Below are 19781 nucleotides of genomic sequence, written 5' to 3'. Positions count from 1 at the left end.
CCAGAGACACTTCGAGGACTCTGGCTCCCTGGGCCACCAGAGCTCATGCCTTCTCACCTCGGACCTCTGCTGGAAGTACGTCCTCGCCTGTCTCTTCCTCCTCTCTGCCCACACTGGATTCCCGGAATCCCACCCCAACCTGAGCAGCAGGATTGCCCATGCTCCTCCTGACCCCAAAGGCAGCGCCACTTCCCAGCATGGCTCACAGCCCCAGGGCACTGCCAGGGCACCAGCGCTCTCCCGCTACTCTGTCCTAAGATCCCGAAGGGCAGGGACCCTTCCCCAGCTTCTAAGGCACTGCTTCCAACTGCTGCTGTCGGGTGCACAGAACGTGCTGCCAATTCTGCCTCAATCAGCGTGAAAGAGAAAAACAGGAGGGAGATGCAAAAAGTTAAATGCAAACACAGGAGGTCAAGCCATTCATCTCCCAGTGGCTGAACTGGACCAGTGGTGAGTCTAAAACACCAGGATGAGCTTACATGATAGTTCGCAGGATGGCGAGCGATGGTGAGCTTGTGGTAAGGCTGTATGAATGAGCTCGTGATGAGCCTCAGAACACAGTATTTGAGGCGAGAATAAAGGAAGACGTCGGGGAACGTCAGGCCGCACCCTCTGTGCCTCCCACTTCAAATGTCAAGGTTTCCAGAGAAACTCTCCAATAAAACGCAGTGTCAGGGATACCAGTACTACAGTAACGAAGTGAAGCATATTCCTGGAGAAGTGACCGAATAAAACAAGCTGAAGGAAATAACCTTGAAAACACAACATCATAAAGAAAGAGGCCGCTCTCCTGCCTGGCCCTGCACTAGGGAGAAAAGGACTTCGCCAGAATGGAAGGAGACTGTCCACTCCGATAACGCCTACTTCCCTGCGGTTCAAAGAGACGGTGAGAGGCAGCGGCGCCGGCTGATAAAAAACATCAAGCATTTTTCTTGGGAAAAAGTTCTCTCTTAAGTTAAATGTTACATAAACATTCCTGATGTTCTGACTACTTTTAGTCATCTGGATGACAGACATTAATAATTAAGTCCAGTACAAAAGTCCTCTCTGTACCCACCGGGCAAGCTATAAATGTCCTGTTTGCTGTGCCTATTTTGAAATGAATTACTTATACTAGATATAAATAACATTAAAACTCTTCAACTCCTAAAGAAGCCAACTTATGGATCAGAATATGCATTTTTAAATTACGCTCTTAAGATGATTCCCTTTAGCCTCTGCTGCTCGGCCTCAGAGGGGTTTGCTCCGGTACTTCTCCCAGTCTTACCACCACAAATGTGGCCAGAGCATCAATAAACAATGCCTAACTGGGACAAGCTGCCAGTCATGATGGGATTCTTCTAGGACCTAGAATGCAGTCACCAACGACCTCCAGAGCAATCTGTGAAGAGTAGAATTCAATTCCACTTTTAAAAAATTAGGGATCATAATGTTCCAAAGAGCTGTTTCCCATTCATTGCTGGACTTTCCTTGACGGGCTCCTTTCTGAAAAAGGGAGTCCTCCTGCAGCTGCTGGGATCAGGCCCCATGCCAGGAGACTCTGCCCCAGGACAATGTCTCTGCTGAACTCCCTTTTTTTCCTCAGCTCACCCACCAAGAAGCACATTGGAAGAAAAGGTCAGTTAAAGGCCACAGTACAGGGCGATCTAAAAATAGTAACCAGAAGGTGATCTTATACCTCAAAAGTCAGAAAATAGAGTCCCTGGAACCACTGAACACTCAAAGCAAAAATGAATTGTAGTGAACAAGAATTAATTTGCATATTGCTCCGATCAAAACAGACTAAGGACTTTCTTAAAGAGAGTCCCATACCCAAACCCAAGGCAAATGTAATAAGAAGAGATACAAGGCGATGAGACTGAATTAACAAATGGGAAGGAGTTTTAAATCCCTAAGAAGAAAGAACATCCACCCACCAGTGAAACAGGGAACTGCAGACTGAATCAGAGGACGTATCTGCACAAATGGAGCCACAGGAGCCAGGCAGGGGGACGACGGCCAACGCGATTCTCTCAGATTCCACAATAAAAGCTTCAACAGCACACGTGGCACGTAGCGATTCCAACTGTTCTCAAGCTACGCCGAAGGTCCATGACCCATAAAACTAATTTTCCAAGGTAAAAATTTTGCCTATTGATAAGTGAGTGGCCCCAGCCAACCACCCAGTCTCCGCAGGTCAGGTGGCTTTACTAGGATCACCATGCTGTCTACGCTTATTTTGAACAAGTAGAGGAGATGCAGGGGTGCGGATCACTGATAGCACATGCGCTTAGCCCACCCTACGTCCTGGATTCAATCCCCAGCACCAAAAATGAAGCTGATTCTCTGAGGACAATGGTCCCAGAAAGAAAGCCAAGTACTGGCACTATCTACAAGCCTGGTATGACCAGAAAGCAAAGAGGTCTAAAAATAGGTATAGTTCTTAGCCAAAAAATTCAAAGTTTTGAATAAATCCAGGCTAGCAATGCTGAAGTTGTGGGTGAAGTAGCGACACGACATGACTCTGTACATCGCAAACTCTAGTACCATGTGAAGATCAGTTCTCATCATCGAGGAGAAATGATGTGAAATTAATATGTTTTCAACTTAAAAGAACTTTGTTGGAGGAAATAAATATGAAGTGATAATAAGACACAGGATGTGAAGTGAAAAGAGTACAATCAGAAAGAGCCTTTCCCCCAGGGCCACAGCCGACCAACGAAAACCACCTGGCACAAGGTTCACGGATTGAAAAGCTCAGTTTCCTCAAGATGCCGTTTCACCCCAAATTGATACACAGGTTAATAGATGTGGAGAATGAAAAACCCCCAAGACAATGTAGCCTGGGGGAGTGAAGAAGAAGGCCAGGCACTGACGCCTTCATGCCCCAAGTCAAGAGCTTTCCAGGTGCCGGCTGCAGGGGGGGAGGTGTTTGATCACCCCTGAAGTAGGAGGCCTTAATCTCCTTCAGAATAAACCCTCTCCACACTGCCCACAGACCCCGACCAAAAAAGCTCAAATTCCTGAGTGCCCAAGGAAACTGGTATGTTCACTAGACCACCCCTCAAAATAACCTATATAAACCCCAACCCCCTCTTTTTGTTCAGTGGCTCATTTTCCACCAGGAAAGTGGGTCTATGGGTGCCGTTTCATCCCGCACCCCCTGTTCCTGTGTGAAACTCTTCCCGTATAAATAAACAGCTGAAATGACTCGTGAGATTTGCATCCTGCCCGGGCTTTTTGAGCTAACACGGGTTACTGCAGTTCTTACCAAAATGCCAATGAATTTTTTCTCTGTAGATAGAGATGAGAATATTCTATAATTTATATGGAAGGGCAAAGGAATTGCGGCGGTAAAGCAATTTTTTTTAAAAGAGGAATGAAGCTGGAACACTTGATTTGATTTCAAGGTTCATGAGCCACAGATATCAAGACTGTGTGGCACTGAAAGACAGATGGACAGAGGAACAAAGCAGAACACGGGACCCAGACGTAGCCCAGCACACGGGTAGCCTGATGGTGTCTCACAAAGGTACAAAAGCGACTCAGCGGAGGCGCCGTGAGCCTGCCTACAAATGCTCCTGGAGAAACTGGGTGTCAGGGGACAAAAAAGGGAAAGAGAGGGCTTGACCTAAGTCTCAGGCCTTATGTAAAAATCAACTCATAGATTTAAATACAAAGCACAAAGCTTTTAGAAGAAAATACTCAGGCTCAAGGAATTGGTGAAGCGTTCTCAGACTTGAGACCAGAAGCACAAGCCGCGACAGAAAAACATCAACCAACGCTACTGCAGCAAAATCAAGAACTTCGGTGCTAGAAAAGATGCTGTCATGAAGGGAAAAGATGAGCGAGGGCTGGAAGAGAACGTGGGCAAACCACGGATCTGCTCAAGGACTCCACCAGAATTGATAAAGGACTTTTACAACTGCAGAGAAAAAAAAAAGGAGAGAGAGAGAGAAAGACAGAGAGTCCATTAGAAAACAGGACAAGACGTGAAGAGACATTTGACTGCAAAGAATTATACCAATGGCGAATGAGCACAGGAAAAGATGCTGGGCATCAGCCACCACCTGGGAAATGCAGACCGACCCCTGGACGCCACGGCAGCACACCGCCAGCACTCACAGAGGGTTTCAAACGGTGCCTGCAAGGGTGTGGAGGACCCGCCCTCAGTCACTCCAAGGGTGGTGGCTTAGCACACGGCCACGCTGGACCACGGCGCCTGTACAAGCAGAACGTCCACCCACCCAGCAGCCCGCCCCGCGCACTCCTGGGCATTTACCCCAGGGAAGCAAAAAGCATGTTTACCTAAACGCCTGTCAAAGAGCCTTCCTGGCGGTTGTTAATTGTGTTAGTCAAAAGGGAGAAAAAGCCGAAACGTCCCGGCATGACAAAGCGCTAAGCAAGATGAGCTGACCCACGCCACAGAAGAATGCCAACCTCAGAGCCGCCATTCCGTCCCGAAATGTTCTCAAGAGACAGAACGAGAGATGTGGAGGACGGGGCAGTGGCCACCAGGACCCAGGGGTGGTGGCAGTGAGGAGGATAGTGGCCAGGAAGGGAGGCACAAGAGGGACCTTGGTGTTCTGACTGTGGAGGGGGTTGTGGGTTCACATTCCAGGAAATCATTGGCGCCAGCCTCAGTAGCGCTACGTACCTTGGAATAAATCTGACCCCACAGCATGCAGCCCCTCTCCCAGAGAAGGGCCATTCCTGACAGAAACCTAATCATTCCTAAATATCAAGGAGGGGTACACTTGGCTCACAGGTTGGAAGATGAACATTATGACAATGTTAGTGCTCCCCAGGTTGATCGACGGCTTCGATGCCATCCCCTTACAAATTCTAGCAATTTATCTTGTGAAAATGTACATGCCAATTCCAAAATGTAAGCAGAAATGAAAGGAGCCAAGAATGGCAAAGGCAATTTTGAGGAATTAGAACAAAATGAGGGAACGAACACCAACACATAACAAGTCAATAAAAGACAAGAGCATTTGAAAGGGACAGACAGGAGCAAGAAAAGACAGAGACCAGGGGAACAAACAGAACAGAGTCCAGTAGCAGGCAGTAGCTCATAGCCCACACTGCGGCCTGGTGGGAGAAGTGGCCGCCTTCATTGGTGCTGGATCCACCGAATGTTCATACGAAGGTAGGGACTGATCTCTACTCCAAACAATAAACAGAAAATAAAACCCAGAGAGATCCCAGACCTCAGCATCAAAGTTAAACCCATACAGCTCTGGAAGATAACAAGAGAGAACAGCGTTGGGTGGGCAGAGGGGACGCAAAAAGCACACACCAGGAGTGAAAGAGCTGAGAAGCTGGAGCTCAGTCAAATGAGCACCTGCTGTTCCTCACCGGCGACAAAATGCCAGCAAGAGCAATGCGGGAAGCCATCTGCAGCAGATGCAGCTGACCAGACACCCGGCAGAGCACCTGAAAGCCAGGCAATCAACGAGAAGAAGCAATCACACTTACAAAAGGGGTTGAGACTCAAACGGGTGCTTCATAAAATGGTGCATCCAAATGGCCATCAAAGACACAAAAAGGTGTTTGGCAAGAACAGCGAAATACAAACTAGAACCTCCATGAAATACCCCTGCACGAGCATCTTAAGGATTAAATACTTTCTAGAAGTAATATTGCAGTGGGAGCCTTAACCGTAGGCCGTCAGGTTCCGGCCTCGGCCCTTTCTGGTTTAGAAGTCTTACTAGTGACTATCTGGAAACTGATTTAAAATAGGAATGAAGAAGGAGGCTTTCGGGATGAACCTACAGCGCCCAGTGAGCCCCTGCTCCACAGGAGATGGTGGAGGCATCTTTGCAGAGTGAAATAGTGCACAAACACGGTCCTGTCTGGGGCCTACAAAGGTCTTCTATGAAAAGACCCCCCCGCAAAGCACCGCCAACCCCACATTCACAGAGCCCATACGCCAACCACACAGCTAAACAAAAATGATGTCCGAACACTTCCTAATTACTGCCCAAACAAAAACCTAGCCTGAGCCTCCTCTGATTGACAGTGCCTGTTCTTCTCCCACCTCACCCATGTGAAAAACCCTTAGGCTCTCAGACTTTCAGTCGACAGCGTAAGAGAATCTTATCAAAAACTCTTCAGCAATAATTTTTCCCTGCCCATAAAAATAGACTGAATTTATCTGACCTTAAAAATAGATTGTATTTATCCAGTGTCAGGGCCCTGCTTCGAAGCTGTGCTGAGTTATGCAGTTCTTGAGTCCTGACAGTACAAAGAGCAAGCAAAGCGGGTGCCATTATTCATTTTCCCTCTTATGCAAAGATCTGCGAGTCCTTCTCCTTGATTTATTTTCCAGATTCCGTTTGGTCAGATTTTAGTTTGCACCATGATTCATTTTAGAAGGCAACAGCAATATCCCTGCGAACACAAGATTTGAAGATCCATTTCTGTATCCTAGAAAGTCATCGGAGGGATCGACACAGCCCCTGCTTGGCCAGACCTGGGGGTCAGTCTGCCCATCAACAGAGGGAAGCAGAGACGCATCTCTGTCCCGTCCCTACTCTGGGACTGCCTGGAACTGCATGGCTTAGGGGATCACTGGGGCCACTCTCCACGGGCAATCAGGGCCTTTTAGACCCTTCCAAGGCAACAATCCTGTTTGTGGTAATTTGCGGCTTATCTTGTTCTGCGAACCACATGAAAGCCTCACAGGAAATTTTGTTCTGTAGCCCATGCCCTGGGAAGCACCAAAACTAGGAAATGTTCTACTAAGTAGACATGCCATTTTCTCACTTGATAGTATAGAAGTCAGGGACTGATCTGTTGCCTTCTAACATGTGCCCAAGTTTGACCATGCTTCTCTCCTCACATTCTCCGGAGCAGCATCCAAAGCAACCAGGTGAGAAGAGGGTGGAGTTTTGGGGTGGGTACCAAGAGGCTCTTTCCTTCTTCCAATTTGATTCTTGAATTCTCTGTACAACATTTGTATAAGAATGATTCACTTTCTACAAAGAGAGGAAGAACTAAACCCGTGGGCTTTGTAAGCTTGCGTCTGCTCATTCTTAAGTTTATTCTGGCACATGGAAACATAGACCCTTTGACCCTGACACCTGAGGGCCTCTGTGTGCCCAGAAAAGTATTGGCAGCCCAGGGCACGCTGGGCATACCAAGGAGTAGGGTGTTGACCACTTCACCTAGTGAATCAGTGGTTGAAGAAAGTTGTTCTAAAGTTACAGGATATATAACTTTGATTGACGTTTACATGTGCATGTATATATAATATATATGTATACATTTAGATACAGTAAGATGTGTTCCTTCTAATTTGATATGGGCAGAAAGTGACATTTTTGTCTTAATTGTGTCCTTGATGTATGATATGCATGTGGTTTGGCTAGTTTTGAGCAAGCAAAGGCAGATACAGTTGATGATAGTGTGGTAGGCACTGATTCAGGCACTAAAGACATTAAGATACACACTTAGAAGTTAAGCTCAGACATTTGTTAAAAGCTTTTGCTTTTAAACCACTGTGTTAAATGGGAAAAACACTGTAATTTACACACATAAGTACTAAATGCATTTACTGTTTATATTTTATAAGCTATAAATTGTATGTGCACTGTAGTGCCAATTACCTAAAAAGGTGGGGAAAATATCTCCGAAAATACAAATTGCTTAATTTTCTGAAAAATTACTGAAATCTATTTAGCCAGCTCTGCCTTTTATCTAGTAGGAAAGTCAAGGGCAGTTGCTAGTAGCAGAATCATTTTGCTTCCTAAGGTATTTCAAAATTGTCCCCTGATCTAAGCCATCTGAAAATCATGCCAATGTATTCCTAAACTGACCATTTCCTACAAATTATTTGTAATTACCTATAGAAGCTCTCCAGTCTTCTTGAGCCAGGAGTTATATTTTTAAAAATCGCTAGTGATATGAACTTCTTCCTCTTGTAATGAGATGCATTTGCGATCCAGCCTAGCTGGAGTACTTAATCACCAACACCCAGCAACTTCCGCACAAAACATGCCCAGCTTAGAACCAGCGAAGCTTTGCAAAGCTCCAATTTTAATTACTTGCCAAAAGGTCCCCAGCAGAAAAAGAAATTATGCAAAGCTAAACCAAACTCAAACAAAAATATGTGTGCTGTCAAATTAAGTAAAGCAGGAAGTAATTAGGTGTCTGCAAAAGGAGGAGCTGTTTCAGCTTACGCACGTACCCAAAATGGCAGTGCATGTGGGGTGGGGGTCTCTGTTGTGTCCTGTCCCTCGGACCCTGATACAGCAATTATGTCCCCTCCCCTACAACCTTGGGTTATGGCTTCTCCCGTGAGAAAAATGGAAAATAACAAATAACTTTTGCTACCATTTGGTTCCTAAGGGTTGCCCACAGGCCGTGTGTTAAAGCTTGGTCATCCGTGCGGTGCTCCTGGGAGATGGTGGAACCTTGAGGAGGTGAGGCCCAGTGGGAGGTCTCTGGGTCATTGGAGGCTCACCCTTGAAGGGACAGTGGGTGCCCAGCCCCTTCCCTCCCCCTCTCTTTCCCTTCACAGCCATCAAGGTTTGCTCTCACGCCCTCCCATCAGGTTGTGCTGCCCTGCCACAGGTCCAAGGCAACAGGACCAACCAACCATGGACAGGAAACGCCAAAATCATGCGCCAGGATAAACCTCTCTCTTCATAAGCCTTCCTCTGTTCCAGCTGGTTCTCTCAGGTATTTGCTGTCGTGATGGGAAGCTGAGGAAGGCAACTCTCTGCAGCCCTGTTCCCAACTCTGCTCTCTCTGCTCCTCCACACTGGGGTGAAGAGGGTGTCCGCGAAGTCTGCCCGGCTTACTGACACCCTCTCCCTTCCCAGTGCCCTGCAGGGGGCGCCTACCTTCCTTTGCCCTGCAGGCTTCCTGGCTGCCTCCCTCAGCCTTGGCTGCAGGGCCTGGTGCTCCTTCCCCGGGGCCATCCCAGCTTCCCTCCAGGACATCCGAGCTACCTCCGAGGCCTCCTCTCTCTAAAGCCAAGCATTTCTGGCATTGTGCGTGTGTTAGTTAAGACTACCACAACAAAGCGCCACAGACCAGAGGCTTAAACCACAGAAATGAATGGTCTCTCAGCGCTGGGGGCTGCCAGCCCAGGCCAGGGCATGAGCGGGGCCGGCCCCCGCTGCCGGGGAGGGAGAGTCTGCCCCGGGTGGAGCTGTGGCCTCCTGCTCTAACCCTCACAGGTCTTCTCCCTGTGTCTGCGCACAGTGGTCCCCCTCTTGTCTGTGTCCCAATCCTATCTCATGACAAGGACCCTGGTCATGAGGGTCAGGCCCACCATGATGACCTTGCTTTAGCTTGATTCCCTCTGTGAAGACCCTCGAACAGTGCCACCTCCTGAGGTGCTGGGATGTCGACATGGCTTTGCAGGGCACACAATTCAGTCCATAACTACTTCAAGATCAATCCAGGCGGAGCCCCACCGCCTTCCCCTAGAGTCTCCACTTCCTCCTGATTTCCTGTTGATGCCGCCTCCTTCCTCTGACTCTCCTAAGCTCATCTTTGTCTGCTGCCTCTCCTTATGTCTAATCAGTCACCAGTCCCATGAGCCTCCCTCTGCAGCATCTCCTGAACCGCCCCCTCCCTTCTGTCCCCACAGCTACCACCCAAAGTGGGCCTGAATTATCTTGTACCAACTCTGTGGTGACATCACTAATAGACTTCCCAGCTCCAGTCCCTCTCTATCCCAATTTATCTTATAAATCGCTGCCACATTAATCTTCCTAATGGATAGGCCTGACCCACTTCCCTCCTGTGAGAGGGAGAAAAGGGAGAAAGAGGAACTTGAAAGGCCCCCCGTGCATTCTGAACGAAGAGCAAATCCCTGACCTGGTCTCAAGGCTGTCCGCCCTCCAGGATGGCCAGGGCCTACACTCTCACTTCATCATTTTCCCCAAAAGTGTCCCCACGTTTCCCACCTGTTTCCACAGGGCCCTGCCAAGGAGAGAGAGGGCACCCCCTGGGGCTAACTGGAAAGCTGGAGAGCATCTAGGGAAAGGAGTCCTGGCCAAGGAGCGTGCAGCTCCCACAGACAGGGCAGGACATCCAATGACCTGCAACCGTGGGGAGCCGGCACCTGCCTCCCTGGGGCCCCGGGAGGACACAGGGTCCCCAGCACCTGTGGGCTGAAGGAGCCTGCAGGCCACAGAGCAGGGCAGAAAAGAGCGGGGAGCGCAAAACAAGAAAAGCCCACGGCCTCTGCTCAGAGTCTCCATCTATCCCTGCTCTTGTCCTCCTCACCTGATCCATCAAAGCCCTCCACCCGGACCTCAGGAGGCACATTAGTGATGCGACAGATGCCATTTATTTATTTATTTATTTATTTATTTATTTATTTATTTTGCAGTGCCCGGGGACTTACTGCTTGCAAGGCAAGCACTCTACCCACTGAGCTATATCCCCAGCCCAAAGATGCTTTTTAAAAAGGTAAGTGACTCAAACAAATAAACGTGTGGCAAGATTTTAATTCATTAATGACAACAACAAAAAAAAACAGTATGATATCACAGCAGGATCCAGGAGAGACTCCAAAGAGCGCCCCTCGGGACTGCCGAGCTGGGTGCCTGGGAAGTGCCAAGCTGCCCCACACCCCAGCTGCAACTCCAGGACTATGCGCATTGTCGGTCCTCAAGGATGGAAGGTTCCGGAGTCACTGGCACAACTTAGCAAAACTGCAAAATAGCTTGAAGACAGACCCAAGGCAGCGGTCACCCTCTGGGCAAGCGAGGCAGCAAGACAGCCCCAATTCCTATGGCCTCGCCCAGCTCGGTACTCTCCCACTTTTCCTGATGGAGGAAGAGAAGGAGGGAGGGGGCTTTGGTGTCTGGAAGACCCCCGCCGGCCAGCAGTGTCACTGACTCACAACCTGTCCTTGAGCAAGTCACTCCACTCTCTGCACTTCAGGGTCCTCATCTGTATACGTGCAACTAACTGCTTTAAGGACTAAACGAATTGTTCCAGGAATCAAATGAATTATGGCTGTCCCGTCTGAGCTGAGTAAATGCAGCCAAAATACTTGTCCTTTGATATTCCTGCAATATAAAGTCATGGGGCGAAACTTCCGGACGGTCTGTGCTGCCTCCTCCACGAAGCCTCGTACCCGTGGGACTCAGGTAGGGGACGTGCTTCCCCTCCTTGACATCCTTCCCCATTACAGCACCTGCCTCCAGTGCCCTCTCTGCCGCTGGACACCTGGTGTTCCCTCCTCTCCTCCCCTCCACGACACCCAGTGAGTTCTTTGAGGGAGCAAGACAGAGCTGATGGAGTCCCAGCACCCAGCACCATGCCCTGCACATAGTAGGCAGTCCACAAACATTTCAGACCAGCTCAGTGAAGGGACAGGGCCCTGAGACTGGAGGGGTGCCAGCAGCAAAACAGCTCTCCCATCCCCCAGCTGATGGCTCCTCCCCTGTGGACAAAGTTCCTCGCTGCAGGGCCAGGACACTCACAATGACACCTGCCCTCTGGAGCAGATGCCACTCTGCCATCACTGGACAGCAGTGGACAGGACACTCGAGCCATCAATCAGACATTCTGTCACGGCCTTTCACCTGTCTGTGACTCAAAAATGCAACGTCCTGCACCCACAGCCAGGACCTGGGCGCTGATCCTAACTCCCAGCCAGGGCGCCATTCTTGCAGATGCAACATGTCATGCACATCCTGGACCAAAGGGGATGGAGGGGAGAGTCCAAACCCCCAGGGGGAGGAAGGGCACAGGAGGGAACCCGGGGGCACGTCGGTGCCTTTCTCCAGTGCACATCATTCTTCATACTGGTTTCCACCCGGAAGGGCAGGAGGCTGTGTGTCCCACAGGAGCCTCCGACTGTCACATGCCCCCAAGTACAGTTCTCTAAAATACTGTCCTCGAGGACAACGGCACTTTGAAAAGCGTTTTCACCCCTTATCCCTACTCCAAATCTCAACTGTCCCCAAAATACAGTTAATCCTATTTTCGTAAACTCCACAAAATGAATTTGGAGCCCTTAGTGATGCGGCATTTTATTGAATCGCGTCTTTGATGTCCTTCCACATTCCAGACACTCCTCAATGTCATTCTCATGCTTTATATGAACTGGATTCAGCTTTTACAGCCAGGGGCTCCACCTGGTTAAGTCTGGGAGCCCAGGTCGCAGCCACCTCCTCACTGCTTCACCTTTGTTCCCTCTGACTTTACACAGAGCACAGTCCACACAGGCTGATGACCACGCAGGTCCACTGGACACTCAGCACCATGTCCAGTGTCTTCTGCCCCCTCCACATAGCTCCTGGGCACAGTACGCTGCTGTGTGCAAGCCCAGCTCCTGCACCCGAAAGAAGGCAATCTAAAAAAATTGGCAGAAAGTTGCCCTCTTCTGTATTTATGACCCAAAACTCCTGTCTCAACTTCACACACACTGGACACGCCCATCATGTGGTAGACAGCTGGAAGAAATGTGCCTTCCCTATCATAAACCAAGTGCCTAAAGAGCAAAGCCGAGCACCAAGTCTCCCCCTGTCTAAAGTACGTTCACCAAAGAGGACCACCTCGCTTTCAAGCCTCCGGAGGAGCAGCTGCCTGCGTCCGCCCTGGTATCTGCAAACCCTGCTCTGACGCCATAACACTTTGTGCCTACCTCCGAGGGATCTGTCAGGATTTCACAAGAAAAATGCCTGTGAAAGACTTAGAGCAGACTCAGCAGAGAGCACATATGAAAAAACTGACATGGAATAAAGTCCCAACGGCAGCAGGCAGAGAACTCCATAAAAGAGCTCCAGCCTCCTGACCGAGCACACACCAGAAAGGTGGCTACTCCTCAGGGCTGGCACTGCCTGAGATCAGAGAAATGTCTGTCGGCCTCCAGGATGCTTCAGATGTGTCCTAGGAGGACCCCCTACAGCCTCAAGGCACATGGACACCATGTGCTTTGAACACTGACATGACAGGGACTTGCCTCTGGCCCTGGGCCATCGAGTGCCACCTCTCTCGCCCTACGTGCCCGCTCTGTGGCCCTCTCAGAACTTCACCCACCAACCCTCCCACTCTTCTGCCTCTGGAAGGGCTCTGGCTCCATCTTTGACCCTCTACTTCTTCTGAGGTTTCTCTCAAGCCTCTCCTCACAGCGAACCCCAGGACCCTAACCCCCCGCAAATGTTAGGTAAGTGAACATGCACAGAACTGACTGGGAAGCTCGAGAGCCGCTCAGAGAAAGTAAAATCAGAATTGGTTGATGTAATTCACAGAAGCTCCATGGAAGACGGAGAAATTACAGCAAAGTAGGAAAGGCCGCGTTATCAGAGGTCAGAGCCCAGCAAAGGGTTAGACTGGATGGGACACAAGTCTGAACTGAGGGGTCGGACCAGCCTCTCACTAAAATGGCAGGAGGTGGGCTGCCAGTGTACTGGTGCATGGGCTGATGAAGGCTGGAACGGGAGCTGGGGTTCTGGTCTGCCATGTGGGTCACCTGATTTCTATGTGGAAGTCCTCCTCTCGAAGCCATGGCACTGGGAGGCGGGGTCTCTGGGATGGGTTAGGTGGAGACCTCAAAATTGGGATTAGTGCCCCTACAAGAGACCCCACAGAGCTCCTGTTCACTTCTGGCTCTCAGAGCCTGACGAAGTTATTAAAGCTTTTCAAACTCCATTATTCAGAAGATCCCAGATTTTGTGGCACAGATGATCTCATGAAGGCAGAAGAGAGAGAAGAGGAGATAGAATGGAATCTTTGTGGATAACCACGTAGTTGGAGAAGAAGGAGGGAAATAAGTCAAACAAAATCATGCTCAGAAATGTATAAAACAGCCCAGAAGGTGTCATGTCTCCATGGCCAGACAGAGTAGCTTCAGAAAGGAGGACCAGGCTGGAGGACTGTGAGCAGGGTCTTCAGGGTAAGGGACGGAGAGGAACGTTTGGACTTGGCAAAGTGGAGGCTGCTGGCAACGTCCAGGTTTCGACATGGGTTTCAACACAGAGGAGAAGCCAGGTAACCATGTAGGGAGACAAGCAGTGGCCAGAGACCATGTTTGGAGCTGAGCAGCTACATGAGGCCAAACACAAGGTCTAAGGTGGCAGAATTCACATGCTTCAAGGTCAACCAGAAGGAAGAAGTGGACAGGGAGGCAAAGACAAAGGAGGGACTGCCCATGGTGATCCAGGACCTAGATACATAAGGGGTCATAACCTTAGGAAGGAGGGGGAGCCTCTTTTCAGTGGCTCGAAGGACAAGAGGGCAGACAAGGACAGGGATCTCTAGGGAGGTGGGGCTGAGCATGGAATGGGACAGCTGGGGGGGGGGGCCTAGTCTATAAGAGCACTGTGCTCAGACACTCCGTCTCTGGTGCTGCCCCAGAGATTTGCACACCACCTGACTCACACCATGGAGCAGGAGGGTGATGCTGGGCCAAGTCACTTTGGCTCTCTGAGCTTAAGTTTCCTTATCGGAAAAGTTCCAGAGCTGGGGCAGCCTGGGGATGCTTCCTAAAGGCCTCTTCCTGCCTAAGGCTGAGGTGGGCCATGCTTTCTTTTTTCCCTTTTAATCATCATGCCAGTCTTTCCTCTGCATTTCTAGTTACAGATGACCTCTGTTTATGCTGCGTGCCTCCTCAACCCCTCATACCACACCACGCACACAGAAGGTGCTCAACGAAAGGCCCGAATTAACAAAACCGCCACAGTGTCAGAGTTCTAGGACACTAATACATGCCTCCTCCTCTTTCCCTGTCCCCCAAGCACTGCGGACAGCAGCAGGGCCTCCCAGCACCGTCCAGCATCCTTCTTCAGCTAAATCAGCCTTGATAAAAACCCTCACCTAAAGCCAAAGCACAAATAAGATAGAATATCAAATAAATTAGTCCCTCAGTGCTTTAGATCCTTCCCTTCCTGCCAATGTGTACAAACTAATTTCTAAGTAAAAACGTCTGATGACGTCAGCCTGGGGGAGTTTTCCATTGGTTCCTTGAGGAAATACCTCAGTGCACATCCATCTAAAGCCGCCCCATGCCTTCCTGACCAAGGGAGCAAGAGGTGCTAATTTCCACTGCTCAGAGAGACAGGCCCACAGTTGAGAAAGTTGCCGTAAACTTAAAACATTCTCAAGCGAACTTTCTCTCCTGACATTGAAAACACAATGCTAGTGACGGGTCTGAGTTTTGGTCCAGGCTTTGCATGCTGTGACATTGCTTCCACACCATGAATCTTCCAGACCTCTAAAAGAGGGACCACACATCCCACCCCACCAGCACTGTGTTGGGCATTGGCGATGACACTACGTGAGTGTGGCTATTAACTGATGAATACGTTAGAAGATGCTTCTGGACATTGTAGAGCAAGATATGCAAGCACCAAGGAGAAACCTAGAGTGAAACAGTTCCTTCTGCAAAGAAAGGACAGAGGCTGGCTGTGGGCATTCGCAGCAGAATGACTTCTGAGCTAGGACCAAGTTTTAATTCCCGTCTGTGCATGAATATAAAACTACATAACAGTACATCCCAAGAGGAACACAACTAACTGGGCTTGCACAAAGCAAATGAAAGCCAAGTACTCAGAAAAATCCACCCTTGACCAAGGTCATTTTAAATCCTGGTTTTCTTAAAGTCAGGGGCATACCGTCTGAAATTTTATAAACTGCTTGGAAAAGAGATGCATAACTAAAAAGTTCCACATCTTTAAATTCCAAATTACCATTTCTTGCTATGCTGGAAAGTTAATAAAATTTTTAAAATAGAACAAAGCAATAAATTTCAAATCACGGATGTATTTGGACATGACAGTGAACAAATCCATGGGGAGCTTAGGGTTTATTTCATGATAAGATTTGTCTATCATAAGGGTCCCAGCCGTGCAGAGTTTACACAACACACTCTCGGGCTCTCTAAGGATAAGCAGACCAGAGGGAGCTTGTCTCCAGCTGGTGGGAAGCGGCCGATGCCAAGTTGATGGCTCCTGTGCACCACCATGGCAGGAAAGCTGGCAGAATCACAAGCCACAGCATGATGGGAAGGAGGTGGGAGAGGGACCAGGGGCCAAATAGTGGCAAAACCCTCACACATGAAGCCTTGATCTACAGCAGCAGACATGACTCATGGAAACATCTCACTAAGGATCTCACCTCCACTTCCCTTAACAGTGATCTCAGACCTCCTGCAGCAAAAGAATAAAAAGCTGTGGACAGTGACAGCAAGGTGGCTCCAAGTCCCGGATGCTGAACACAGGTGTCGGGGCAGGGGCCTGCTGGAGATAATCATCAGGATGCCCCGACCAGCCATGAGAGATGCCTGGTCAACTCCACCACACATCCTAATGTCCTATCCATTTTCTTTTTCTATACATGGAACTTCATCCATTACTATTGGGAAGTCTTTGATTTACAACTATTTTATCAAGTGTACAGTTGTGATACCCCTTGGGATATTTGCTTTTTAAAAAAAAAAGGTGAAAGAACTTATATTGATGAGATTACACACAGCAAATAAATAAATGCCTCAGGGAACAACAAAGATGAATTTGATGTAGGAATGATATGCTCTCCATTACTCACCCTACATTCCTGAGCCATCAACGTTCTTAGGTTAAGAAATTAAAACAGAAAGGAATGAGGGCAGTAGGCAAGGTAGCTAGTAAGGGATTTGAGAATTTCCACAGCAAAATTGCAAAATGTTGATGAAAAGGCATATTGTGCTTTCAGATTATTAATACTAAACCAAAAAAAAAAAAATCCCCTGCTCCACACTGCTACCTCCTTCAAGGTCATTTATCATGAGCACAACCACCTACAAATGTTTTATTAAAAGAAAAATCCCAGCCTAGGACTGCCAGATCTTACCCAAGACCCACTTATCAAAGGTGTTGCTCCGGCTGACAGGCAGCTGTCAAGTGGCACCAAGTTAACATTACTTTATATGTGCAAAACCCCTTCAGCAGCACAGTACCTCGGTCCCCATTAAGCATTCTGATAACAGCACCTCCTGGAGCCTGGCTTAACATTTAAGCCTGCAGGAAGCCCTTGAGTGCACAAAGCCATCCAAAATTTCCTAGCTAATTTTAACCCTATGGAGTTTGATTAAAAAATTTTTTTTAATATAAAAATCCTCCAACTAAATATTTGTTATGTAGCTTGAAGAAAAGATTTCTTAGTTTTGAGAAAAATCTAATGAGACTTTATCTTTTAAATGTCTATAGATAATTTTCCACTAAGAAAAATAATAAACTATATTACTATTAGTAAGGGGGCTTAAAATACTCCCCGTGAACAAGGGATTGGAGAACATGTCCCTCAGAGCCAGGTCCTGCACCAGAGAACCTCAAACAGCTCAGCAATGGTGCATGCATGCAGCTGGCGGTGGACCATACCAGGGATGATGTGTGCCCTGGGTTTCGCCCTTTCCAAAGCTTTCGTACCCCATTTAATGCACAGAGGAGTCCCCCTACCCCACAAGAAAGGATGAGGCAGAGCAAAAGGGAAAGAGAAAAAAAAAAATCCTTTACAATGTTCTCATGCAAATTATCCAAATACATCATCCAGGCTGTCACACCTAAAAGTTAGCATCTGGTATTTCAAGATTCATCCATCTCTAGGATTTTCTGTGATTGTGGAGGGGAACAGCCACTGGGGAGTGGGATCTTTTTCCACTGCTAGGAAGAAGCACCAGCAGAGACCCAGGGTCCGGGAATCCTGCAAGGGATATCCTTCCGGGAGGAGGGCAGGAATGGAGAAGGAAGGATCCCGCACAGGCTAACTGGGTTATTCCCAGCACCAAGTTGTGGCATTTCTTTGGTCCTGAGGCTGTCAGCCCCAGCTTGGAGGTGAGCAACGCCTCAGGCTGGGAAGTATCTGCAGTGTTCGAACAAATCAGAGGGAGGAAGGAGCAGCGCCAAAAGGTACTTAGGGAGAAAGAATTGTATTAGTGCGGTGCCAACCTCTCCCTGCCCGCCACCCAGTGTGGAAATTCCGGGCAGCCTCCCTCTCTTGCACACACACGCACACACGCATGCATGCGGGCACGCACTTCACTGTCCTCGGCATTCAATGAGCCAGTATTTAGAGAACGGTACCTTCATGATGCCCAGCCTCTCCGCACGCGCGCGCGCATACACACACACACACACACACACACACACACACACACACACACACACTTGCTTCCCACTCCTCCACGCTCTGCAAGCGGTCACAGCACCACCATGGCACCAGCCTGGAAAATCGCGGGGACCACGGAAGCAAACCCCTATCCGCTCCGCGGAACCCTGACCTGGGGAAAACCTTCAGGCAGCGTCCTGCAGCCCCGGCCCCCGGCCCGCCGCTGCGCACGCCATGCCAAGTACGCGGATCTCGCTGTCTTGGATCCGTGACAGCGCGCGAGTCCAGCCCCAAAGCCCGAGGGACCGCGCGGCGGCGGTGTTCCCGGCGACAGCCCGAGTGCCCCGCGGCCCCTGCGCCCCACCGGCCACCCTGATCTGCACCCTTCGCCCGGCCGCCCCGGGGTCCTAGCCCCGCCGGACCCGCAGCCCCCGACTCCGCAGCCTAGGCTCGGGTTCCCGGTGCCCCGGGACGGAGCCCGGGCGCCTCCCGCGGCTCGCCACGCTCTGGCCGTGCTCGGTTCCCTGGCTTTCCACACGCGCGCACAGACACGCGCCCTGCCCTTTCCCGGCCCAACACGCACACCGGCATACACTTGGTGATGCCGACCCTCCCGCATCTCCGGGGGCCCTGCGCCCCGCCGTCCCCGCTGCCGCTGTCACTCTACGGGGACCCCGCCAGTGGATGCCCCGGCGCCCCTTCCCCTGGGAGGGCACACGACGCGGCGCTTACAGTTCGCAGAAACTGGATCTCGTCCTCGCCTTCGCCCCCATCGGCCATGGCTCCGCGATGCTGGCCGCGGCCGGCTCCGGAGCCCTGCGGAGCTCGGCGGCGGCGGCCCCTCGCGCTGCGTGCTCCTCCTGCTCCTGCACCTGCTCCTGCTCCTGCTCCTGCCGCTGACGGGAGCCGGGGGCGACAGGGGGCCGCGCTGCTGGCGCCGATCGCCCGGCCGTCCGCGCCTGCAGAGCGGAGAAGACTGCGCGGGCGGGCGCGCGGGGGCGGCCGAGGCGCGGGGCCTCCCTGCGCCGCACTGTGCGGGAGGAGGCCGGCCGGGTGGGGGACGCGGGGAGGCGGCCCGCAGCGCAGCCGCGCTCGCTGCCTGCAGCCGGCAGCCCGTCGGCCCCGCTCCTCCGAGCGAGTGTGGGGAGCCGGGGGAGCTGGGGTAGTGCCGCGGCGGGGGCGGGGTGGGGGCGGGCGGTGCGCGGGGAGGAGCTCGCCAGTCCGGGCCGCTGCAGGTAATCCGCAGCCCGCTCCGCCCGCCGCCAGCGCCGGCGCCCAGCGCCGCTTACTGGCTGCGCCCGGTATCGGGCTGGCGAGCGCCGGGAGAGCGCTCAGCCTCCACCTGCTCCTTGCGTGGCCTCTGGGCTCATTCGCCCGCACTTTCCGACCCTAAGCCCCGACACGGCCGCGGCACTAGGCACCAACCTCCACAGCACTTTGCATGACCCAGAAGACTCGTTTCCCTCCCGCCTTTCCCCGGGGTGCAAGGGGTGAAGAGTCTCCAAGTAAAGGGGACCCGACCCGTGATATTTTAAGTTAGGATTCCCTGGATTCACAATCACCTCGGGAATTCTTCCATACGTAGTTATAGCGTACCATGCTTTTTACAGACAATCAGTACAACGTGTGTGGTTTGGGTGCACAGAACTTACAACAAATTCATTCCACAAATACATCGAGAGCATCTATATCAGACTATGTAGTACAAGGCAGGGGAGTCTATTGTCTACCTGAACAAGCAA

The 19781-nt window shown here is 50.6% G+C and overlaps 1 protein-coding gene across 6 annotated transcripts in view; it reads right to left on the bottom strand.

Annotated features, from left to right (window-relative positions):
* Positions 1-19163, bottom strand: part of Ryr2 (ryanodine receptor 2) — a 605596-nt gene extending 586433 nt beyond the window's left edge. For all 6 annotated transcript variants that reach the window (XM_047520965.1, XM_047520967.1, XM_047520968.1 and 3 more), the window contains exon 1: positions 18772-19163. In XM_047520965.1, coding sequence (XP_047376921.1) covers positions 18772-18819 — 48 coding nt within the window. In that variant the 5' untranslated portion in view covers positions 18820-19163. The remainder of the gene's footprint in view (positions 1-18771) is intronic.
* Positions 19164-19781: the final 618 nt, after the last annotated feature.

The sequence above is a fragment of the Sciurus carolinensis genome, chromosome 12, assembly GCF_902686445.1.
Source record: "Sciurus carolinensis chromosome 12, mSciCar1.2, whole genome shotgun sequence".
Classification (NCBI taxonomy): domain Eukaryota; kingdom Metazoa; phylum Chordata; class Mammalia; order Rodentia; family Sciuridae; genus Sciurus; species Sciurus carolinensis.
The sequence above is the reverse complement of the archived record's forward strand: the minus strand, read 5'-3'. Positions and strand labels throughout refer to the sequence as shown.